Below are 25,325 nucleotides of genomic sequence, written 5' to 3' on the forward strand. Positions count from 1 at the left end.
GCTCTTGGGGCCCTGCTGGGATCCCCACAGTCCTCAATTCCTTGGGATCGGTGGTCTTTGCAGTTTAACCTAAACAGGCCAGCTAACCAGAGCCAGGGAACCGCTGCATGGAGGAGGACACAGGTGTGTAGGCCATGACCCTTGAGTCTCCCTTCTGAGGCAAGGCTCAGACAATGCTCAGACTGCAGCATAAACTGCCAGTGACCTAGGGGCTTTCCAGGGCTTGGGCCCAGGACATGCTGGTGTTCAGCACCTGCACTCCCTGACAGCCTTGAGCCCTGAGAAGGGGTTGATTTGGCTCTGAGAATCTTCCTCAGGCTCTGCGTGCCCTGGGCAGGGAGTGGGCCTGAGCCCCCACTGCATCAGGTGGTGCGGAAGGCTCCCTTGCCCTGAGGCCTGCATCTTTCTCCAACTCCCCACCCAGATTCCATTCCTGTGAGAGAGGCAGGGAGAATGGTGGCCACCTCCAGAGGAAGAAGAGCAGGTGGGAACTTGGGGTCCTGCAACCCCTTAAGACCGCTGCTCTGTAATATGCTTCTGGGGCCAGATTTGAGGGCCTGCCTGGTGGGACTTCTCAGGGAAGGCTTAGCCAGCAGTCTCAGTTGGCACTTTGTAAATAAATAACGACGCTGTCCCTTCCAGGCTGAGGTGGGGAGAGACCCTGCTGAAGGCAGTGCAGAGAGGACGAGGGCCTCGGGTGCTAGAACTCTGAGAGCTGGCAAGTACATCCTGCTCAGGACCCTGGCTGGGGGGGACGAGGGTGGGCACTTGGATCCAAAGGCTTCCCGGGGCTAGTGAGCCAACCTGCGGCCTTGGTGTGGATTCTGGGCTCCTGGGCAGAGACCTCGGCTACACTGTGGGCCTCACAGCTGGGAGCGGTTCCTGCCTTTTACAGGAGTCCTCAGCGAGTCGGGTGGGAAGGAACGGCCGGAGGGACAGAGCAGCCCAGTGCAGTGCCCTTCTGCTCAGTGTGGGCAGGCTGGCGAGGCCTGGGCGGCATCCAGCAACTCCATCCTCACCAAGGGAAGCTAGATGGGTCAACTCATGGCAGTGATGCACATAAATCCTGGCTAACGGTCATCTCTTAATTGGGCTGCTGGTTCAGGACAACGCAAACATGCTTGGGCCTGTTTTCCACCTGTTGGCCCCTGCTGGTGCAGCCAGGCGTGGTCATTAAAGCCAACGCACTCTCCAGGTGGACCCCAGCCTGGAGAGGGGCTGCCTGCAGCTGGGTCGGGGGAGGCCATGGCACTGGGAGTCATCGGGGGCCAATGGGAAACTAAGCACATATGGGAAGCCAATCAAATGGAAACAAACAAAACACATGAAAGCGTCAGCAAGTTCTTTGTGTAATAAATATTGCAAAGCGCACTTGGTTTCTTTCTTTCTTTCTTTTTTTCAAGTCAAGTATAACAACCAATGTCCCAAACCCTGTTTTCAGCATTCAAAAGAGAAAAGCTGTTGCTATCAGCATAACACCTCCAGCCAATCAAAGAAAAAAACCGTTTCCACTAGCTGGCCAATCAAAATCCTTTTTCAGTTTAAGCAGCCAATCAACCTCTTCACATTCCTAAAAAGTGATCTAAATAAAGCACCAGAGCTCGGAGAGCTTCCTGGGAAGCCATATACCGAGGCGCAAATTAAAAAAAAAAAAAAAAGAAAGGGAGTCAGAAATAAAAATAAACGGTTTCAGTTGGTCAAGATTTAAAAATAAAAAGGTTTCTTTCTGCAGCCAATCGTGAGTCCATCTCTTTAGGCCAATTGTAAGTGCACCACTGGCGGCTTCCTCGATGCCAGCCCCTCTGAGTGGCCATGGGGCGACTGGGTTGGTTTGGGATGGCGTGGAGTAGGGCAGGGGGTGAGGAAGGTGATCTGCTGCCACTCAGCTGGCCGAGGTCCACACAGATCTCTTGGCCTTTGCCAGCTTCCAGGGTGTCCCGAGTAGCTACTGCCTCCGGTCCTCTGTCTCCGACCTGGAAAATGCCATCACCACATCCTCTGCACCTGCAGAGCAGGGGAAAGACCTGCTGAGGGGCCCCTGGCACGGGGCTGCCGTCGGGGCAAGGAGCTGTGTCCCCCCACCTGCAGCACCAGTCCACGGTAGCATGGTGCTTTCTGAGTCCAAAGGGCTCCAAGGAAGCCCACCGCACCGCTGGGCCTTCCCTACAGCCCAGCCAGGGGTGTGCCATCAGTCCTGCGGGGGCCTGCAGGGGTGGGGCTCAGAGGCTGGTTCAAGGCCACCCGGAGGTGAGCACAAGAACCCAGGGCTGCTGGTATGGGGTAGAGCTCTGCTCACATCCCTTGCTCCAAGGTCGCCAAAGCCAGGGGCCCCTGGGAACTTCCCTCTTTCTTCTTCAGACTCTTGCTTTGAACCCTTTGTTGGATCTTTCTCACTCTGATTTCTAATAGCCATTCTTTGCCCGAAGCCAGCACCTTCACAAAGGAGTGCGGCCAGGCCATTTCCACCTGCACTGAGCCTGGCTCCTATGGAGACAGATAGTGGTCATAATCATTATTATGTTATTTTTTATTGTGATTCGAGATTCTTCTCCAGGCCTTCATGAAATCACTTCCTTTGTCTTGTTTTCCATAAGGCAGGCTCTGACATGCAGCCAGAAAAGGCAGGAGGGAGGACAGAAAGAGCTCGAAATACTGACCCGCCTCCATCCGCAAAGCTGCTGGGGAAGGAAGGAGCTGAGTGAGCCAGTGGACCCTGCGGGCAGGTGAGGTGACCACGGTCCCGCCTGCCTCCCAGGCCAGCCCGGGGCCTCCTGCATCCTGCGGCCTTCCCTCCTTTTCCTAAAGGGCTGTTCCTGGTTGTGTCCCACATGACACACTTTTCTTCTGTACTGCTGGAGACATTCCCCCTGGGAGGGGACAGAAGGGTCAGAACAGTAGACACTGGCACGTGAAATGGTCTGGGAGAGGGCACGATTCCACCCCCGGCCATGATGCTGGCTGTCTTCATCCACAGCAGAGGAGAGACCCCTGAGTGGCAGCCTCTTGCTGACCTCCTTCCCTGCGCCCTGCCACATGGAGGAGTGGAGGTGGCACCCAGCTGCAGCGCTGCAGGAGGCACATCCGCAAGGACGGAACTTCATGGAGATGTGCCTTCAATGTGGCACCAGAACACCAAGGAGCTGCCAAGGGAATAAGCCTGCCACATGCACCCCAACCTGCCTTGTGGGGGTCTGCTCTTACCAGCACAACCTCCTGAACAGGGGAATAAGTTCTGGAAAGAAGCTCAAATTGTCTGACTTCTTGGGATGGGGGGGGTCTTTCGCTTGGAAAATCCTGCAAATCCTTCCCGTTTTCTCAGGAACATTCTGTTCTCGCCTCAGTCCTAGGACCACGAAATATCACTACAGACAGACTTTTCCTAGCAACCAGAGATCCGAGATTACATCACACCCTGCCTGGCAGCTGAGCTGGTTACCTAACAGATGCCGTCTTTTCCCGAGTGCCGCCTCCCCAACTTGCTAATCAGGAGGGGGCTGGAGGAGACCATGAAAGGAGAGTTAGCAAAAGATGCCTTGGCTGCAGTGAACAGTGGCCGCCCACTCGCTCCTTTCCTTGCCTGTTTTGTGGGCTTTCTCGCAGGGACCTTGGGCCTCTGTGTGAGCTGCAGGCACAAAAATAGCACTGGCTGCCCCAGGAGAGACTGGTGAGTCTGCAGAGGGAACAGCCATTGGCTCCTTGGGGTGCCCTGACCCAGGGGCTATGGCTCCCAACAACCAGCCTGCCTATTGTGAGCACTTGGGCCACACTTGGGGCAGGGTGGGGTGAGGGGGAACAAAGTGACCTCTTCAAGGTCACACAGGGATTCTAATGACTATTTAACAAGACCCCTGAAGCACATGAGCTACCAGAGTCCTACCCCTGCCCCCTGCCAGCTGGTCACTCCATTCCTGGCTGGGAATTATGGCTCCCATTTATACAGCCTCCTACTCTGCTGCTGCAGCCAGCGCAGGAAGGGCCCATAGGGCTGCAATCATTCCGTTGCCGGTTCCGCCCCTGAACAACCTGCGGTTCTCCAGACCTCACGGCAGGTATCTGCTTTCCTTCAGGGCTCAAGAGGGGGCAGTCTCCTCCACAGCACCCTCTGACCCGTCCTTATCATCGGCTGGCCTGGCACTCCTCATTCAACAAGGGTCTGACTGTGAACCAGGCAGACTTCCAGGCAACCAGGCAGGACGCTGCTTTTCCTTCTCCTTTTCTCCATGAAATGTGAGCCAGTTACCTAACAGGGAGGGTAAACTGCACAGGTACTTGTCACAGGAGGGACCTCAGAGGTGGATCCCCACAGTCCCTCTTCCTTTAAAGGTCAGCATGTGGCAGCTCCCGTGGGTACTCTCACTGTCCTGGAATCACGGGGCTCAGAACAGAAAGATGCTGCAAAGAAGCCAGCAGGCCAGCTTACTGCCTCCAGGCTGTCGTCTAGGTTTCCTATCCCATTTCAGAGATGAGGCCATGTCCACCCCATTGGTGCCTCTGCTGACACAGTCTGGACTCTGGCTCAGAGCTTCTGTTCACCTTTCCCGTGAGCACAGGAGGGGAGAAGCTGCTAAGTCTCTCTGGTTCCACATTCTCTGACACATTAAAACCAGATGAAGATATCATTAGAGAACTAAAGACCAGTATCTCTAATGAATACAGATATTCAAGATACCTATAATATGCATTCAACAAAATACTAGCAACTCAATACAACATATAAAAGGGATTATGTACTCTAAGTGAGACTTATCCCAGGAATGCAAGGTTGGTTTAACATTCCAAAATCAATTAATGTAATGTATCAATCAAAAAAACAACAAAAACCATATAATGATCTCAATAGACACAGAAAATACATCTGACAAAATTCAGCACCCCTTCATGATAAAAACACCCAATGTACCTAGGAATAGAAAGGAACTTCTTCAATCTGATAAATGGCATTTACTAAAAACCCAGCTATTATCATACCTAATGGTGGAAGACTGAAAGCTCCTTCCCTTCATGATCAGGAACAAGAAAAGGATGTCCACTCTCACCATTTCTATTCAATACTGTGTTGAAGTTTCTATCCAGGGCAATTAGGCAAGAAAAAGAAGTAAAAGGCATCCAACTTGGAAAGGAATAAATAAAACTGTATTTGTAGAGGACATGGATCTTACGTATAGAAAACCCTAAAGAATCTACTAAAAAACTATTAAAGCTAATAAACAAGTTGCAGGGTTCAAGTTCAATACACAGAAATCATCTGTATGTCTATACACTAGCAATGAACACTCTGAAAATGAAATTAAGAAAACAATTTCATTTATAATAGCATCAAAAAGAATAAAATACTTAGGTATAAATTTAACAAATGGAGTGCAAAATTTGTGCTCTAAAGTGTATAAAACACCATTGAAAGAAATTCAACACAATCCCTATCAAAATCAAAATCACACATGCCTTTTTTGCAGAAATTGACAAGCTAGTCCTAAAATTCATATGGAAATGCAAAGGATCCTGGACAGTTAAGATAACCTTGAAAAAAAAACAAGGTGGACTCATACTTCTGGATTTCAAAACACATAACAAAAGCTACAGTGAACAGGACTGGGTGAGACTGGCATAAGGACAGACATATAGGTTGATGAACAGAATTGAAAGTTCAGAAGTAAAGTCTCCTATTTTCGGTCAATTAAGTTTTGACAACTCAGTGGGAAAGAACTGAACAAATGGTACTGAAACAACAAGATGTTTACATGTGAAGGATGTAGTTGGACTCTCATCTCACACCATGAACAAAAATTAACCCAACAACCTAAATTATAAGAGCTAAAGTTATAAAACTCTTAGAAGAAAACATAGGAGTAAATCTTCATGACCTTGGGTTAGGAAATGGTTTCTTAGATATGATACCCAAAGCAAAACCAACAGAAGGAAGAAAAAAATTAACTGGGCTTTATCAGAATTAAAAACTTTTATGCTTCAAAGGATATTATCAAAACAGAGAAAAGGCAATCCACAGAAGGGGAGAAAATATTTGCAAGTCATATATCTGATAAGGGACTGGTATCTGGAAGAAATAAATAACTCAATAATAATAAGTCAAACACCATAATTTTTTAAATGGACAAAGAACTTGAACAGACATTTCTCCAGAGGAGATAGATGAATGGTCAACAAGCACATGGAAAGATGCTCAACACCATTAGTTGGCATATAAATTCAAATCAAAACCACAATGATTTCATGCCCACTAGGACGGCTGGAATCAAAAACAGACAATAACAAGCATTAGCAAGGATGTGGAGAAATCGGAAGCCTCCTACATTGTTGGTGAAGCTCCCAAGCCTGCTGCCCCCACAGCCTTGCCCATCCCAATCAATGGCACTTCCAACCTCTGATTGCTCAGGTCAGAATCCCTCCTGAGCCTTCATTCTCTCAATTACACACTCTACATATTACACATCGGCAGATCCAATCAGCTCTACTTCAAACTATACCTGGAATACATCACTGTTTCCATTATCACCACCCTGCTGCAGGCCACCACTACCCCTTACTAGCATCCTGTACTCCCTTTGCCTGGGTCTCCCCAGTCTGGCTCCTGATGGTCTGTTCTCCATCAGGAGGAAGTTCTTTAAAAACATAAGTCAGAGTTACCACTCCTTTGCTCAAAACTCCCTAAAGGCTTTTTATTGCAAGATTTCTCATCACACTCAAAGTAAACTCCGAACTCCATAATGGGGCCTGCAAGATGCAACATGGTCTAGCCTCAGGCTGCCTCTTCACCTCCTTTTATACATGCCCTGCACCCCACCTCCGCTCCAGACACATGGGCCTCCTGGTTGTCCTTCAGGCACAAGTAACTTGCACCTCAAGACCTTTACACTTGCTGTTTCCTTTGTCTCGATGCTCTCCCCTCCCAAGTTCATTTCATGGCTCTCACAGTTCATGTCAGTCTCTCTGCAAAATCACCTCCCATGCCTCCTTGACCACAACTCTAAAAGAGTGCCCCATGTCAGTGTCTCAGGAGGCTGCAGTCTGCTTCAGGAGCCTCAGCACGAGCCGTGTACTGTGATCTTTGGTTCCCCACTGGAAAAGCACATTCCATATGATCAGGGCCTTTGTCAATATTCACTCACATATTCACAGCATCGAGAAAAGTTCCTGGGACACAGGATGAGTCCTTATTATAGATGAGCAACCTGAAGCTCAGAGAGAGGAAGCAACTAGGTGAGGTGGAGGCAGAGGCAGAGGGAGCACCCAGACCTAGATTCTGAGGGCACTGCCTTCATCACTACCACACAGTCTGCCATTTCCTCTTAGGAGAAGGAAATAACATCATGGCTCCTCAGACCTCCAGGCCGAGACTAGACCAATCCACCCGTCTCTCTCAGAATGCAACCAAGATCCAGCACTTAAGAAACAATACCAAAGCAGCCCTGGGACGCTTTGGAGAAAATCAGCTCCAACCTGGGGGAGCTCTCCCCCTACCTCTCCCCCTACTCCCCACTCCCCACCCTGCCCTGCTGCTCTGCCAGATGCTCCCTTGTCCAGTGGCTCACCTGCTACAGAAAGCAGAGCCAAGGTGCTGGTGAGGGCACAGCTCTGAAGCAGGGCTGCATTCCATGCACAATGCCAGCTTTGCCCCTTTAACAGTCAAGTGACTGGGGCGAGAAAAATGACAAATATGCAGAGGCTTAGAAAAGGGAAGTGGGCCCCTAGCCCAGAGCAGGAGGCAGACAATGGGATCACTGGTCCATTTGTAAGCTCCGGATTAATTCACACCAGCAGAATCCAGAGCCCAGAAGAGGCTCCGCACACCAGCATAGTACTCAGCCTATGTCCTGGCTTTCGGAGGGGAATCTGCACCTTGCCGTCAGGAAGCCCCACTAGTTCCTAGGTGTTGGAAAGCAGGAGGCAGGGGACAGTGTGGTTTGGAGAAAGCTCCCAGGGGATTTGGACACATCACCAATGTCCGGAGACTCACTCTTGCTACCTGATGGTCTAAGTTAAAGTCTTTCAAAGATCTTCTCATCAACAGACAAGGGCCTCCGTATGCTTCCTGAATTGCCAGAACACTGCTGTCAGCCACGGTTACGGCTGGGTCAGCAACAGCAAGCGAAGAACAGAGAAGAGGAAGATGGGAGAACCAAGATGGTGGCATGAGTAGAGCAGCGGAAATCTCCTCCCAAAACCATATATATTTTTAAAAATACAACAAATACAACTAATCCTAAAAGAGAGACCAGAAGACACAGGACAACAGCCAGACTACATCCACACCCACGAGAACCCAGTGCCTCGTGAAGGGGGTAAGATACAAGCCCCGGCCCGGTGGGATCCGAGCGCCCCTCACCCCAGCTCCCGGCGGGAGGAGAGGAGTTGGAGCCGGGAGGGAGAGGGAGCCCAGGTCTGCTGAACACCCAGCCCCAGCCATCCGGACCAGAGCGCAGACACAGTGCATGGGGTGCTGGAAACTAGGGAAGCAGGACAATAAGACCTGAGAGCGGGTTACTGCAGCTGGCGCCCCAGGGACAAAGAAAAGTGAGTGCTTTTTGAAAGTCTTAAAGGGACAGGGACCCCACAGCTGGATGGAAGCATCCCAGGACACAGCCCAGCAGCTGGGAATCACGGGGAACTCTGGGCACCCGAACCCCCGCAGCGCAGCGTGGAGGCCCCTCACTGCGAAAAACAGCCTCCCGCCTATTCCCCCTCCAACATGGCTCTGCAATATTGGAGCAGCAGCCCGAGCCAGGCCACGCCCACAGCAACTGCAGCGCTAAACTCCACAGCAGCCGGCCAAGATCAGAAGCCCCGTTTGTGCGCAGCTGCCCAGCACAAGCCGCTAGAGGCCGCTGTTATCCCAGGAGAGGAGGGCCACAAACCAGCAAGAAGGGACTTTCTCTTACCCAACACACGCGCCAGCTCCCCACAAATATATCTATTGCCATGAAACGGTAGAAGAAATTGATACAGACCAAGATCACAGAGGCAAACCCTAAGAAGGAGATAGACCTAACCAGTCTTCCTGAAAAAGAATTAAAAATAAAGCTCATAACCATGATGATGGAGCTGCAGAGAAATATGCAAGAGCTAAGGGATGATGTCCAGAGGGGGATTACAGAAATGAAACAGTCTCTGGAAGGATTTATAAACAGAATGGATAAGATGCAAGAGGCCTTTGATGGAATAGAAACCAGAGAACAGGAACGCATAGAAGCTGACGCAGAGAGAGATAAAAGGATCTCCAGGAATGAAACAATATTAAGAGAACTGTGTGACCAATCCAAAAGGAACAACATCCGCATTATAGGGGTACCAGAAGAAGAAGAGAGAGAAAAAGGGATAGAAAGTGTCTTTGAAGAAATAATTGCTGAAAACTTCCCCAAACTGGGGGAGGAAATAATCAATCAGACCATGGAAGTGTACAGAACTCCCAACAAAAAGGACCCAAGGAGGACAACACCAAGACACATAATAATTAAAATGGCAAAGATCAAGGACAAGGACAGAGTTTTAAAAGCAGCCTAAGAGAGGAAAAAGGTCACCTACAAAGGAAAACCCATCAGGCTATCATCAGACTTCTCAACAGAAACCTTACAGGCCAGAAGAGAATGGCATGATATATTTAATGCAATGAAACAGAAGGGCCTTGAACCAAGAATACTGTATCTAGCACAATTATCATTTAAATATGAAGGAGGGATTAAACAATTCCCAGACAGCAAAAGTTGAGGGAATTTGCCTCCCACAAACCACCCCAAAGGGTATCTTAGAGGGACTGCTCTAGATGGGCCCACTCCTAAGGCTAAACAGATGTCACCAGAGAAAATAAAATCACAGCAAAGAAAGCAGACCAACCAAATACTAACTAAAGGCAAAAAATAAAATAAATTACCCACAAAAGCAGTTAAAGGAAGCACAAAAGAGCACAGAATTAAACAACCAACATATAAAGAACGGAGGAGGAGGAATAAGAAGGGAGAAAAATAAAGAATGACCAGACAGTGTCTAAAATAGCTCAATAAGCGAGTTAAGTTAGGCAGTAAGAGACTAAAGAAGCTAACCTTGAACCTTTGGGAACCACGAATCTAAAGCCTGCAATGGCAATAAGTACATATCTTTCAGTAATCACCCTAAATGTAAATGGACTGAATGCACCAATCAAAAGACACAGAATAACAGAATGGATAAAAAAGCAAGACCCGTCTCTATGCTGCTTACAAGAGACTCACCTCAAACCCAAAGACTATAGGAACAAAGAAAGACTGAAGGAACAAAACAGCAGCAGAATCATAGAACCTAAGAATGGACTAACAGTTACCAAAGGGAAAGGGACTGGGGAGAAAGGGAGGGGAGGGAGGGATAAGGGTGGGGAAAAAGAAAGGGGGCATTACAATTAGCATGTATAATGGGGGGGCACGGGGAGGGCTGTGCAACACAGAGAAGACGAGTAGTGATTCTACAGCATCTTGCTCCGCTGATGTACAGTACAGTAATGGGGTTTGTGGGGGGGATTTGGTGAAGGGGGTACCCTAGTAAACATAATATTCTTAAAAAAAAAAAAAAGAGAGAGAGAGCTATTTGTAAAAAAAAAAATAGAAAAGAAAAGAAAAGAGGAAGATGGAGATGCTGCAGCCCTGAGGCGGACGAGCCAAGAGGGGTACGCACAGCCCCTATTTCCCGAACCTGTCCTGGAAACCCTGGTGGAGCCTCTCACCCTTCTCCAGCAGAGGCAGAGCTCATCCTGGAAAAGCAGACCCTGGGGCTCACACGGAGCTGGGGCTCAGGCACCAGGGCAGACAGGCTGCTCCTGACACCACCCTCCCCCTGCAGGAGGGACGCTGCAGAGACAGACCAGGTGGTGGGGAAGTAAGGGACAGGCTCCCGGGTGGCTATGATGTGCTGAGCTTGTGGGTCCTGCCTGATTTCCACCAAAGCACCTGGCTACAGGCGCCTGAGCCCAAGAGCTCCTCCAGCTGCGGATCCTGCAAAATCCAGCTTAGAGCTGGTGCGCAAAGGAGGCTGGGGACAGAAAACAGCCCTGAGGGCAGTGCCGAGGGCAACCCTACCCAAGCAGTTGACACAAAGTACAAAAAGCCTAGTCCCATTGTTTAGGCTGCTGGCACCAGCCTCTGAGAAACCCCTACACCTCCCACTAGCCAGAGCTGACCAGAATGACTCCGGGGTCAAGGATCTCGTGACCCCGACCTCCCAAGGGGCCTAATACCCTCCTACACACAGTAAACAACTGGGACCTGAAAAACTCAAAATTACAACCCCAGGGCTCCAGTTCCCATGGCTGCTGGAGATGGGAAGACATGTAGGGAGTTAACTTTGGCTAAGTGCTTCAGAACCGCCCAGAGAACACAACACCGAGCACGGGCCATCCTTCATGCGCACGACCTATGGGCCAGAGCACACGGGACCATGTGCTCCAGTGTCCAGAGCAGTTCCCACTCCCGATGTCTGCCCTCTCTCACCATGATTTTGGGTGGCCGTGCTTCCTCCTCACCCAGGAGCTCATTATCTCGCTGTCAATACCAACTAGCAGCTGCCACCCAGCTACCCTAAACTGCAGTGGCTCAGCTCCCAGCTCTGGGGAGGCGAGCCAGGCAGCAGGGCCAGGGAAGAACAGGTCCCATATGCTCCTTCAAGCAGGAAAACGTCCATGGGGATGAAGCTCAGGCACCAGCCTGGACGAGGCCTCCTCCCAGACAAACCCAGCCCCACTGGGGAGGATGTGCTGTTTTTGGCAGCCACAGCCTAGGAGCCAGGGTTCTACACCTCTCAGCTCTGATGCCCGAAGTTCCCAGGGGACGGCTTTTACCCAGAGGCAGCATGACACTGGTTGCCATGGGGACAGTGGCCTCAGATCCACCAAGGCCCCAGCAGTCAAAGCAGGCTCTGGGCCTCGTGGTGTCTACTGGGCTCCACACCGACAGCCACATCAGCAGGCTCTCAGGTTGAGAGCCAGAAGGTGGAGCATGTGGGCCGAGACGTGGATCTGACTCCTGGCAGAGGCACTGGGTCCCCACCTGGCCAACGAAGGCCTCCCAAGGCCTGGGTTTGACTCAGCTCACCTGTGTGATGTAGGGGATGTCCCCACACCCCCACCTCTGCTTCCTGATCTGCAAAACGTGAGGAATCCACATATTCCATTCATCTGACCAACCAGGACAACATCTGCAGCATAGAGCATCATGACAGCATCTTGTGGGGTCACAGCTCAGGGTTCTATTACATCTGCTCTGCTCCCCCAAACTCACCTCGCTCTGTCCCACCCTTCCACACCCTTACTGAGCCCTCTGCACACCTGCCTCTGGGGTGTGTTTCCCCAGGTGAAGTTCTCATTCTCCTCAAATTCCTTCCTGTAAAATGTAAGCTCTCCTAGACCAGAGCTTGGCTGTACAGAGAAGGGACAGAATTTGGAGTGGGTGGACCCCTCCAGGGCTCAGGCACGGCCAGGCCTTTACCTAAGGTCCTGGCATATTCTCAAATTTCAGTGGGCATCAGAACACCTCGGGGACTCGTTTCAAATGCAGATTCCCAGGCCAGCCCACCAGGCATTCTGATTCAGCGAGGCTGGGCCGGAGCCTGGGAATCTGCGTTTTTAACAAGTACCCTTGGTGACTCAGGTGTGATGGTCTGTGGCCCACGGGGTGAAAGCTCAATGCTACAGACCGTCCCGACCCCACGCCCACTCCTGAGCTGTTGTCCCTCAGCGGAGCACACGCTGGAAGAGACCTCCGTCTTGCTTCCATTTCCTCACTTCCCATTTCCTTCCCAGGTTGCAGGCATCTGGCTTCCAGCCCAGGCTCCAGAGAAACCGTTGGGAAAAGTCACCCCCAATCTCTTAATTACAAGGCCGGGGGGCCCTGACAGCAGCCCTGCCTACTCTCCCCTACACTCAGCGCTGGCCTGTGTCCCCCACTGTCCTCAGTGCAGTGCTTACTGGCCCCCCTCCCCACCTGCCTGCTCTTCCCTGCTGCTCGCCCTCACTACACCCAGTCCTGGGTGCCCCCACCCTGAGCTGAGCTGGTTCCCTGCCCTCCACGCCCAAAGGCACCTGCTTCTCCACTGCAGCTGCTTAGCCCAGGTCCTTCACCCACTCAGCCTTCTGGTCTCAGACTCCATCCCCGTGGGTTCACCCCTGCGGCTTGATCCTAAATGTCCCGCCTCTGAAGTGCGTCTGCATCACCTCAAACCCGGAAGTCGGAAGTCGCTGAGACCTTCCCGCTGTCTCCTGGCCACGCCCTCTGCCCTCTGCGCTCTCCCCAGTGCTCACCCTACATGGATGACAGTCCCACCTGGCCATCCCTCCCTTTAGACTTGTGGTGATCTCCTGCGCTCTTCAGAATAAACTCCACCCAGAGCCCAGTGACCTTTCCAGCCACTTACCACCCACCTGACAACCACCACTGCAGTCTCTTGGGGACATGAAGACACCCAGCACCCACACTCGCTGGGCAGGCTCTCCTTTCTGGGCCAGCGGGCACCCTCCTGCCCCAGTCTGTCCTCAAACACATTCCCACACATCCCTCCAGGCCCTGGCAAACAGAACCCTTTCCCTGTGCCCTCTAGGTGGGTTTCCCATCCTCGGGGTCAGTGTTGCTGTGATGTGTGCCCACAGCTCTCTACATGTCTTCCTGTGTCCTTCTGCCCTGCTGTGTGGGCAGCTGGAGGTAGGGGCCGCCACCTGGCACCACGCCCTGCGCACAAGCGGATAGGCAAACATGAGTGAGACTCTGGGCCCCGGGATGCTCCTCTCCAAGACAGGCCTGCCTCTCAAGGCGCTGGCTCGGGTGTGAGTGTGGACCTGCAGGGGGGGACTTAGGCCTCTAAGGCCTTTGTTCTCAGTTCTAAACAACAGAACCCATTAGGCTGCCTAAAGAAGGGTCAAAGCAGCCCTTCACAGGCCACAACTAAGAATGCCAACTGGGCAACGGGCTCTGCATTTCAGCACATTCCTTACCCTTTCTTGGAATTTTTTCTCTTTTTCTGTGATACAAGTTATCACATACCAAATACTTCTGGTTGATTTCCCAGTTTGATTCAATGTATATATGATTTGGGGGTTCAATTTTATTATTATTAGGTTACAGGTAATTCTCATGTAAGTGTTGATTAAAGCTAAAAACGATTAACTTCCCATCCCATAGACTGGAATTCCCTTGGGGCCTGTTCTCGCCCGGAGCCTCTGGAAGAGGTCTAGGAGCCTCACACGGGGAGAAGGGACCCAGGACTGACACCAGATGGTCCGAGGTTATTCACACCCTGAGGCTCAGGCTACACAGGGACCCAGCAATCCCTGCTCTGTGCTAGCTGTGCCCGTGGACACACACTGACCCAGTCCCAGGGGGCTCCTCACATGGTAACAGCTACCTGAACAAAGGGAGCTCAGGAGCCAGAGGAGCCCCTGGGGGGGTCAGAGAGGGCTGCACGGAGCAAGGGAAGAGCAGAGGCTGGCGGGTGTGGGAGCGGATTCCAGGAAGAACGCTGGCTGTAACATGGGGACTGTGGGTCCAGCACCCCCACCTGGCCGCTGACAGGGCCCATGGGTGGTGAGCAGGGAGCACTCCCCAGGTCAGCTGTGCAGTGCTGTGCAGCGGTGGGCCATCCCTTGCAGCCGCTGGCTCCCTGGTTTGCCCGTGACCACAGTTATTTTAACAAGGTTCCCAGTGTAACCCTGAGACCAAATGACTTATTTTAGGCTCTCTGGCAGCATGAACTGAGCCAGTAGCCCTGGCTTCCGAGGGCAAAAGCCAGCACGGCCAGGACAGCCCAGCTGCTTCCAAGCTGGGGGCCTTCCCTGGAACGTCTCTCGGAGACAGGGTGTGGTCAGAGGGGCTGCTCCAGGCTCCCAGGGCCAAGAGAGGGGCAGCGACAGGCCAGGGGACACGGAGGCCTCTGGGTAGAGAAAGGCCAAGGGTTTCCTTAACAAAATGGGCCTTGTCTAGATGGGTCCCCCACAGCCCAGGACAAGGCCCTACACCAGAAACTGCAGGGCGATGACAGTTCTGCAGGCAACCTGCCAGTGGGAGGCCTCTGCCAGCTGCCGTTAGGGGCCTTAAGTTGGCACCCGCTGGATGCCCCATCCCCAGAGCAGTGCTGAAGTGGGTCCTTTGGTCTCAGGATTACACTGGGAACCTTGTTAAAATAGTTGTGGTCATGGGCAGACCAGCAGGGAGCCAGCAGCTCAAGGAAAGGACACAATGTCTTCCCTGGGAGCTCTCAGAGAACCAGCACATTCAGAAAGGACAGCAGGTGAAGGGCCCAAAGGAAAAAGGCAACAGAAAACCCCAAGTTTCTCTTGTGCCCTCCTGAAATACATTAACTGCCTAAATCACACCTGTTCCTCCTGGAAAATGCGTATGGCCTACAAGCCGCTCCTAGAATTTAGTTGAGATAAATGATGACAACTTATGTGCAAGGATGTTGATGTCGGCCATACCTGGAAGCCACCCTGACCACTCCATGGCCTTGTGCCAATTACTTAATCTCTTCAGGCCTGTGTTCTTACCTTGAAAGTGGGCCCCCCAACAGCACCTGCCTCGCAGGACTAGTGTGACGGTTGACGGGGATAAGCCCTGTATGCTACCTGACGTTGGAGGAACTCAATAAAGGTTTGCTCTTATTGCAATTAATAGCAAAAATGAGAAACAAATGTCCAGCAGGAAAGGACTAGTCAATGAATTATGGCACAGCTATCCGGCTTCGTGCAATTGCTAAAATGTTTTCTTGAAAACTGTTTAGCTCTATAAAATTATCATAGGGAAAAAGTGATTGTTAAAATGGATATTAAAATATTTATACTGTATGGTCCCCACTTTATGGTGGAAATACACATGTATTTTTAAAAGGTGGACAGGAAATTTAACAGTCACAATGATTATGGTGTAGGATTCAATCATTTAAGCTTTTCTGCTGTCTCTCCCTTTCCTGTTTTCTACAGTGACTGTGCATTCTTTTACAGCCAGGAAGAATGATCAATACATATTATGGAGAGAGTAACCCTGACCAGAAGAAAGGAATGAACTCAGCATTCCACGGCCTACTCTGGAGACCACAGCTCCCCACCCCCACACCTACAGCCCTGCTGTCTCAGCAGGGTGACCTTCCAGAACTATCGATTTTCTCTGGTTCAAAGTCATCCTGCCTGGCTGTCAGGTCTGCCTGCCACCCTCAGGCACTAGGAGACAGCACTCAGAGAACTGGCTCTGCGTTCCTGCCTTCAAGGGGACGGTGGTCTCCTGGCCCCAGAGCCTGGTCTAGTCATTTGTTCCCCACACACTGGGGCCTAGGGGGCCCCCACAAGTAGTGAGGGACGCCATAAGCTCTAGGCTCAAGGGGCTCAGAGTTAGTCAACAGACAGGCCCAGAGACAGCATGGGGAAGAACAGAGCTGAGGTACGCATGTGATGGAAATCACAGGAGGGCCTGACCTGGCCTGCAGGAGGCAGGGGAGGGAGCAGGGGTCAGGGCTAAGCCCCTGGAAGCGGAGACAGGAGCTGAAAGCCTTTTACCATGGCTGTTTAAGGTATGTGAGGTCACAGTGTCAGGAGTGGACAGGCAGTTTTGCTTGTCATGCTAAGAGCAGTAGGCATTTTATCTCACAGGAAGAGATGGAAAAAATTTAATCAGGGAGAAACCTGCTGATGTAACCTTCAAAAGTCACTCTGGCTATGGGGCAGAGGTGCACTGGGGCATGCAAGACGAGAAGTCAAGATGCCAGTTAGGAGCTGCTTGCAGAGATCGAGACAAAAATTAACATGAGCTCTAAACAAGGTGATGGTTCAAACCGAGTTGGAGAAGACAAGACAAATTTGAGGAGCATTATGGCAGGACAATCCAAAGGACTTAGGGACTTACTAGATATTTGGGGAAGAGGGGAGTTAAGGGCAGGACCCCAGATGGTTATTGCTCATGACGGGGGACACAGGTGGAAGAATAGACTCCCAGGCAGGGAGGGGTGATAGGCCTGGGTCTGCTGAATGTGGACTGTCTGTGGCCAGGTTAGTAAAGAGTCGCACATAAAGTTCAGGGCCAGGAGGGCATCTGGGCTGAGGGAGTGTACTTAGAAGGTGTTGACCAGAGCATACGTGTCCTTCCAGGGGGAGATTGGAGACTGAAAGGAGAGGACAGAATGTGGAGCTTGATGAAGGGGTAATGAGCAGAGGGAGGCAGTGATGGGGTGGTGGGGGGCAGAGGCAGAGAGGTATGTTTCACGGAGGGCAGGGAAGCAGAGGAGGGCTTGAGAAAGTGTTGTCATGGGTGGTCTCAGACCAGCAGACGCCAGGCATGGCCACCACTCAGTACTGGGGTAACCATGCACTGAGCCCCTTATGTGCAGCTGCGACACCACGGACCCAGAGGGTACAGCACACAGGTTCACGGAGGGAAAACTGGGAGGTGGGGAGGCCAGAGCTTGGGGCAGACTGCATTGGGCAGACACCCGGTCCACTCTCCTCCCTGGCTTGGGAAGGGTAAGTAATGTCTCAGTGCCAGAGCCTTCCAGCCCCAGAGGGGAAGTGTATGCGCATTTAAAGGTGGTAGGCAGGACCCCTGGACCAATGCCAAGCTCTGTCCCCTTGGTGGGGTAGCCTGAGGCCCCCGCCCAGGGTGCTGGGGGAGTCTTCTCTGAGAACAGCCTGGGTGAGAGTTGCAGAGAGCCCGGGGCATTTGCTGAGGGACAGTGCCACCTCCTGGCAGGAGGCACTCACACCAGGCTTCTGCCAGACCAGCGTGCGCAACGCCCTGGCAGCTCACATCGTGCTGGGGTCCTGAGCACAGGAAGCAATGATCCTAGGCTTTCTGGATCCTGGGCAGCAGCTGAGCCTCTGACCACAGTGTGACACCAGCACCAGCTGAGGTCGGCCCTGCCGATAGAGAAGGTGAGCAGAGACCCACCTGGCCCCATGGCGTGGGCGGAGATGTGGGGTCCTGCTCTCGGGACTGTGCCGCCACATGGCAGACACTGGGCAGACGGCCATTTTGTTGCACATTTGTGGTATCGTTATGCACACAGGAAAATAACGGTACACTTATAAAGGTCTTCCAGCCACGGCTGCCCCCTCCAATCCCCTACTCACAGTCCACGGCAACTCACGCTTTCTGCAGCCTGTGTCTGCCCACGTGGTTCAGGCCAGAACTCACTGTGGGGGCACGGACAATATGCAGGGCACCCCAGCAGCAGAGAACCACTCCTGCCTCCAGGCTCCCCAGAGATTCTCCTCTGGCTCCAGAACCTGAGCCCTGGGGAGAAATATGTCTGAGGCTGGCCTGGTTGTCCCCTGGACACCCACGCCCAGGAAGGCCCAGGCTCTGGGGTCCCACCCACGTGCCCAAAGCTCGCTCCCTGCTCAGCAGTTTCAGACCAGATGAGGTCACTGTGACCTCTTTAACAGCTTGACAGAGGTCATTTTTATTCCTCACCGTTGGTTTAGTGAGGCAGGATAAAAAGAGTTCTCCTAAAAATACTTGCCTACATTTCCCCCTAACACAAAAGAAATGTATGTGCAATGTTAAAAAATTAGTTTTATAAAAATGTGTGACTTGGCAAGTGAAGGTCTTATGTAGCTCTACCTTCTTTCAAGTTTTCCTATGGACAGCCTGGAATATATTCTCTCAGCCCTTGTTCTATACACGTACATGTGTGGGTATGTCAGAGCATGTGTGGGTGTGGTGGGGGGCATATATGTGCTGTTTACCACGCTGACATACAGGTCTACAACTTGCTATGACCTTGTCCACGAAGAGCATTCTCCTAGAGGCATTCTCACTCCCCAGCCCAAATCCCAGTTAACTCAGTGATCCAGAACCAGGGCGGGAGGAAAGCAGGTAGCTGTGGAGCCAGGGAGAGGAAGCCATGCTGGAACCCAGACCAGCCCTGGAAAAGACCTCTCCCAGAAAAACAGCCCAGGACGGGGCGGGGGCAGGCTCCACACCCTTACCTCCTCCCCACCTACACCTGACGGCGCAGCTGGACCAGAACAGGCTGTTGCAGGAGCACAGCCCAGACGGGCCTCACGGGGTGAGCCACTGTCCCAGGAAGCTGCCTGAGCTGCCGGAACGCCCTGTACATTTCTGCTGAGTTGGGTGCACAGGCTGGGTGACACCCAGCGCCAGAGCTCGGGAACTGGGTCCTATGCCAGGGCACAGCCCTGCAACACCCACAAAAACAAGGGCAGCTTTGAGATAAGGGGCCCAGTGTGCCAGATCTGCTCTCCCTCTTGGCACCCTGCTCCTGGGAGCCAGCTCACACGGGACACACCACAGCCTGGCTATTTTATGGCCAATAATTCCAATTGAGCATAAAATAAAAGGCAAGGACTAGACGGAGGGCAGTCGGAACACCAGGCCTCAGGCTCAGGATGAAGCTTCCAGAAAGGGAGAGCCCACAAGCACCCAGTAGCCTCCTGCTGCTCCAGGCCAGTAACAAACACAGCTCTGGGGGCTCGCATCCTGGGCCCTGGAGACTGGCTGCATGACCAGAGCAGCGACTTACTGCTTCTGAACCTGTTTCCTTACCTTCGAGTGGAAGTAGTACCCCACGTGGCTATCCACAATGAACTGAAACGATGGATCTCAAGCACTCGGCATGTGCCTGCTAGATAATGAACACTCAGATGTTACCTATCACCATTATTATGATTGTGTGGGGCGCCCAAAAGAGAAATAACTCCTTCAGGCACACAGACACCTCCAGGGCCACTGGTGTCTCCCCACTGGGCACTGCCAGGAACACATCGGCCCCCCCTGTAGCCAGCACGGGAGGCCAGGTCCTGGCACCCGAGGGTGGTTTTGCTCTCCCTGGACAGTGTGCAGAGTGACCAGGGGTCAGGCCAAGGCTGAGGAAATGCAACACCCGGAGCCTCTGTAGTTCAGGGCCCTCCCACAGCCCCCTTCCTGCCTCCCACAGGCCTAGGAAGGGTCCCACTGCTACCTGCCTGGGTCCTGGGCTCCCACCTGGGGCAGGAGATGGCCCAGCTGGAGGCCCTGGAGGCTCCAAGGCCCCACTGGGAGACGCTGCCACCAACGCAGGCCCTGCGCCTCGCCCCGCCTGCCCCGGGAGCCGTGCCTTCTGGAGGAGCCACAGCTTAGCAGCCCTGAGAAGGCTGCCACCCGGCCCCCCACTCACCCTGGTCCATGGAGTGCTGTGGCAGCTGGCTGAGCTGGCTGCTGGCCACGCCCGCATAGGTCCGTAGGAATTCCTCCTCACTGGCCGTCAGCTGTGGGGGGACAGAGCCATGGTGAGGGTGGCCCCCTGCCGCTCTTCCGGGATTTGACCACTGGCTTCAGAGTGAGCACCCTGTTCCCAGCCCCAAAACTTGGCTCATGGCCTGCGGGCCCTGCCGCCCGGACTGGACCAGACCTGAGACTGGATCCTGGTGGTGTGCAGCGCAGTAGGAGGAGGGGCCTTGCTTAGGGAGCCCCTCCCTCTTTTTGAGAAATGTTCCTGAACATTTCCTGCCCTCTTGGTGACCTACTGTCCCTCAGACGCCCCTCTGGAGAGAGAGGGCTGTTAGGGGGAAAGGAGGACGATGGTCAGGGCCTTGAGAACTCTCAGCCACCTGGCTGGACTCTGCGTGGGCGAGACGACTGCTCCAGCAGCCCGGACAGGCTGGGCCCTGTGCCACATAAATGGGCCACAGAGCCAAACAGGCCCGGCATCCACACCCCCGACCCCAGACCACGTGGCTGCAGGAGGTGGCTACGGCCCCTCTGCTCTGCTGGCATCAGGCACCCACCCTGGGGGGCCCGTTGCTCAACAGCCTGACGGCACTCACATTTGATCCCATCTTCCTCAGCATGAGCAGCACTCGGACCTTCTGCTGAATGTACATCTCCTCCGGACTCTTCCCGGGAGCCCCCTCGCGGTTCATCCCCTGGCCAGCTCTGGGGACTCCTGCAGAGAGAGGAGCAGCATCAAGGAGGGAGTGTCAGGAGGAGACCCACCCAGACACAGACAGGGTGCTCAGCAGGAGGTGTCCAGCAGTCCCCAGTGCCTCAGAGACCCAGAGCAGGTGGCGAGCTGCACGGTCCTCGCTCATCCCACTGGCCCCTGCCTGCAGACAGAGCAGCTCTGTCCTGGAGCGCACTGGCGGCCAGCACCCTCTGTGGTGGAGCTGTAGGGCCCAGGGGGACAGGGCTGATCCAGACTTCTCGCCAGCCCTACCTTCCAGCTGTGCTGAGAGCAAGGTTTCTGCTAGCCCCAGGAAACATGCTGCATGAAGCCCAAAGTGGACCGGGTTTTCAAAGCAAGTGATTTCCATAAGGAGCAAAAGTGATATGATCAGAGGCAGCTGGCTGGGGCCTTGGGCTGCATGAGACCAGTGCCCAGCCTCCAAACACCAAAAGCCCCCGAAGAGTACAAGAGGCCAGCTCCTGGGCTGGGCCCCAAGGAGTCCCTCAACGGGGACAGCAGGCCCGGGGCTGTGGGGCACAGGCACCCACCTGGGCCCACGAGCGCTGCCCTTACTGGCCCGCCCCCACTGTCAGCAGGTGGCTCCCGCAGGCAGCAGCTGTGTCCAGGTACAGCAGGGACCCAACCCACAGAAAGGTCCCAGGAGAAAAGGCCCAGGTTTCCTCCCTCCAGGAGGAGCCAGTGGAGAGGACGCTGGGCGTGGAGAGGTTTGGATTACACACTTGTAACTCCTGGATGAGTCAGAAATAACCAGCAGCTGATGGGGGTGGAGTCTCAGCAGCCCTGGGGCCAAGGAGCTGCACTTGGAGGACCAAGGGAACCTGGCCTGCGAGCCGGGGACACTCCCCACACCGTCCATCCCTCCGGGGCCAGCAAGCCCTGGACCAGCAGGCTCTCACAGGCGGGGCTTTCTCCGTGCAAAGGGTTGACTCAGAAATGCGCAGCAGCCTCCCTGGCGGTCCGCCAACTGCCCGGTTCCCATAAGCTAACAGGAGCTCTGGCCCTAAAAGGTCACACAACAGGCTAAAAAGCCGGCAAGCTGGGGCTTATGTAGCAGCTGCATGCCTGATGCGGCACAGCCTCCTCTCAGGGCTTTCCTTTCCACCACTAAGTCTCCAGGTTCCCTGGTCCATTGCCTGCTCCCCTGCCACCTCCTCCAGGCTCATAAAAGGGCCTAATTAATACCTGGTAACTGCGAAGGAGGGGCAAGTTGCCTCAAGAATGGTCTCTGAATAGTCAATGATTCTGTAACATCTTCCTATGTTGACAGATAGAAACAGCACTAGAGGGGGTGAGGATTTAATAATATGGGTAACTGTTGAGCCACTGTGTTATATATTTGAAACCAACATAAGATTGCATATCAACAATACTTTAATTAAAAAAAAAAAAGAATGGTCCCTGATGAGAAGCAGCCAGGCCAGCCCCCAGGCCAGGTGCAGGCCAGTGCACAGACCACCCGAATGTCCCAGCACAGCAGGGACACCCAGCTCTGGGGGCCCCCCTCATGTTGACCCCTTCTCACTGCCTTCCACTCCACCAACCCACACAAATTGCCAGATGGTCTTTAAAAACAAATTTTTAAACCCCAACTGATGATATCATTCCCTGCTTCAACCCAGCTCAGAACACATCTCCTGGTCCTGGCTAGGCCCCCACGCAGCCCCACATGGGCAGCCCTGCCCCCCTGGCCACCCAGTCTGTCTCCAGAACATCCCAAGAGCTCTTTCCCCAGCAGCCTTTGCCCTGGGCACCCCCTGGGCCTGGAACTGGCTGCTTTTCATCCTTGGTCTCGCTAAAGCCGTCTACCCAGGGAAGCCTTTCGTGAAGGCTTGACCACAGTGGGCTCTGTGCCCCGCGTCCTCTTGGTCACTTTGCTGACCTGCTCACAGTGTCTCCCCAACTGGAAGGCCAGGCCGCATCTGCCTCGCTCACCCATCCTCCCACGGCCCAGCACAGAGCTGGAAGGTGCTTAATGAATCCTGCCCCACTGGCTGAGCCTGTGGTGTCTAAGCTTCTCCCTCCCTAAATAACCACGTCAATTTAGGGTCAAAAGTACCGAAACCATTCTCTGTAACCAAATCAAGCTTTTCTCAAGGACACTCATTCCTGAGTCATTTGAGCAGCTCCTTCCTTAGTCATTTGAGCGCAGTGCAATATCGTGTTCCCCGAACACAAGGGCTAATGGTGAGTTTGCTCTCTCCTTGGCAAAGAGGACGCAAGGCAAGTGACTGGCCACTAGGTGTCACCATGCACAAAAGAACCAGATTGCACTGCAGTTCCCCCACTGCAACTCCCCATCAGGACCCAGGGCCCCTATTCTGACCCTGTGGTCACAACCCCCACGCAGGCTGGGTCTCAGAGTCAGATTTATCCATTCGGTCAGGGCACCAGACACATACGAGGATATGTACCTGGTTTTGCTGGGCTTCACAATGGCTAGGAGCCCTTCCTCACCGCCCTTTCCTGACCAGCCAAGCTTCCTCCAACTGAGACACATTCTCAGAACCAACAGGAGTGTGAGTGTGGGTGCGAGTGTGAGCATGATGGGTCTGTTCTACAGAATTCTGTTCAGCGACACTACTCCCAGCACCCCCTACAGATTGGTGTCATTCCATCATCCGCCACTGTGGCCTCACTGTCCCTGGGGACCTTCCACACTCGTGCTGTGATTACTGGGGAGGGGGGGAGGCCCTTGGCGGCCCAGTCATGGGCCTGTGGTGTGCTTGGTGCCTGAATGGGTCTTCGGGGCCAGGTTACACCTACTTCAGCTCACTTCTCTGGCAGAGATGGTTCCTTAAACTTTCTCTTCTGACTTTGGGGAAGGTTCTCACCATTTCTAAAAATTCTGGTCTTCAAGAATTCTTCCAGCTCCAGTTTGAGCTGATTCTACCCTGCTGCCTAACAGAGGCAACACCCAGGGCTGGATCTGGGGCAGAACGCTGCCGAGAGCACCGTACCCACCCTCCACACTCCAGCCCTCATGGACTAGAACTTCCCAACTGGCTTACACAATTCTTTCCTCGGCAGAATCTGCACCGTGGGCTCTAATGAACACAGGCATCTCTGCGGCTGGCATGCCTCAGTGTGTGTCCGGGTTGGTGCCTATCCAGGCAAACATGCTGTTAAGTTTTCATCACAATTCTGACAAGCATGAAATTAACTTCACTTGAGAATTCTTATTCTCCCTGCAGGGATCAAGAACTGGTCTCCAATAAAATGTGTTTAAATTACATAAGTCCAAACTGCAACTAATTTAGACACACTAATTACTCATCTAGTCCTCAGCTGTAAGTGCCAAAAGTGATGATGCTCCTCGGTTATGGTCGGTGGGCTAGTCCCAGAAACATCTTCCTGCCCTACATGGCAGCACTTCTTTTCTAAATCCTAAGTCAATCTCTCAGTGTTAACTGCTCAAGTTAGAGACATACCTCCTAACATATAACATTCTGGAAGCTACCTAGGGAAAGGCATAGCTGAGCCAAAGCAATGGGAACTGGAAAGAAACAGGCAATCATCAACTATCCAAATGAATGGCAAGGGAAGGCCTATGGCTATATATTACGCTGTATATATCCGCATGTTATGGGAAGAGTCAGGGGTGATTCCAGAAAATACACCTAAGTGGAACAAATAGCAGTTAAGAGAAACTGAGGTACATATGTTGACTGCAGACACACAGATGTATTCTCCACCCCCACTCCATACCCACACCCACCTGTTGGTTCTGAGGCCACATGTCTGTTGAAAGAAAGTTGGCTGGTAAAGGACAACAAAGGGGCTCCCAGCCACCAGGAATGATACATGCAAAGTGACAAATGTGGCCTTGGCCAGAGAGGCCACATTGTGTTTTCTAGGAGACATCTGGGGTCATATGTAAGCTACCATGCCCCTGCCCTGTCTGTAGGGACCTAACCTCCACCAGCTCAGGATCTCTAGCTTTGAAGCAGTTGCCCTCCCTTTAGAAGAATCGGAGGTAGTACAGGGGGGACCCGGAGCACAGGGCTGCTGAACGCCACATACAGCAATCAGACCCACTCTGATAAACAGCTTTGAAAGCTGGCCACCCTGTGACATGCATAAGGGACCTGGAACATAGCCACCTGCACTCATTTTTACTTATCAACTTGAAGCTAATGCTGTTGAACACCTACATTTATATAAACTGGAATATGCATTTATATTATATCTGCTTGGAAAATACTGAGTAACCTCAGGCTGGGCTACACAGCAGGGGGGTCCTTTGGATACACAAGCCACCTCTGCCCCCTGGGTGGGTCCTAGTAAATGGACTTGCCTTTTGTCTATTTTTTTCTTAAGTGTGATATATTTAAAAAATGCACATTTACATTTGCACAGTTTACATTGCATAAAATATTTCATATAATTTGCGAGTCACAGAGTTTATATAAAAT

The 25,325-nt window shown here is 52.8% G+C and overlaps 1 protein-coding gene across 6 annotated transcripts in view; it reads right to left on the minus strand.

The window, feature by feature from the left end:
- Positions 1-1,332: 1,332 nt before the first annotated feature.
- Positions 1,333-25,325, minus strand: part of CTNNBIP1 (catenin beta interacting protein 1) — a 43,920-nt gene continuing 19,927 nt past the window's right edge. For 2 of the 6 annotated variants that reach the window (XM_036925244.2, XM_036925245.2), the window contains 3 exons: positions 20,774-20,892; positions 20,125-20,215; positions 1,333-2,004 (listed from right to left, as the gene is read on the minus strand). In XM_036925244.2, coding sequence (XP_036781139.1) covers positions 1,946-2,004; positions 20,125-20,215; positions 20,774-20,869 — 246 coding nt within the window. In that variant the 5' untranslated portion in view covers positions 20,870-20,892 and the 3' untranslated portion in view covers positions 1,333-1,945. Of the gene's footprint in view, positions 2,025-20,124; positions 20,216-20,773; positions 20,893-21,162; positions 21,375-21,440; positions 21,570-25,325 lie in introns of those variants that run through there. The other 4 variants (XM_036925247.2, XM_057499695.1, XM_057499694.1 and 1 more) reach the window with 4 other exon arrangements.

The sequence above is a fragment of the Manis pentadactyla genome, chromosome 4 (genome assembly GCF_030020395.1).
Source record: "Manis pentadactyla isolate mManPen7 chromosome 4, mManPen7.hap1, whole genome shotgun sequence".
In the NCBI taxonomy this organism is placed as follows: Eukaryota; Metazoa; Chordata; class Mammalia; order Pholidota; family Manidae; genus Manis; species Manis pentadactyla.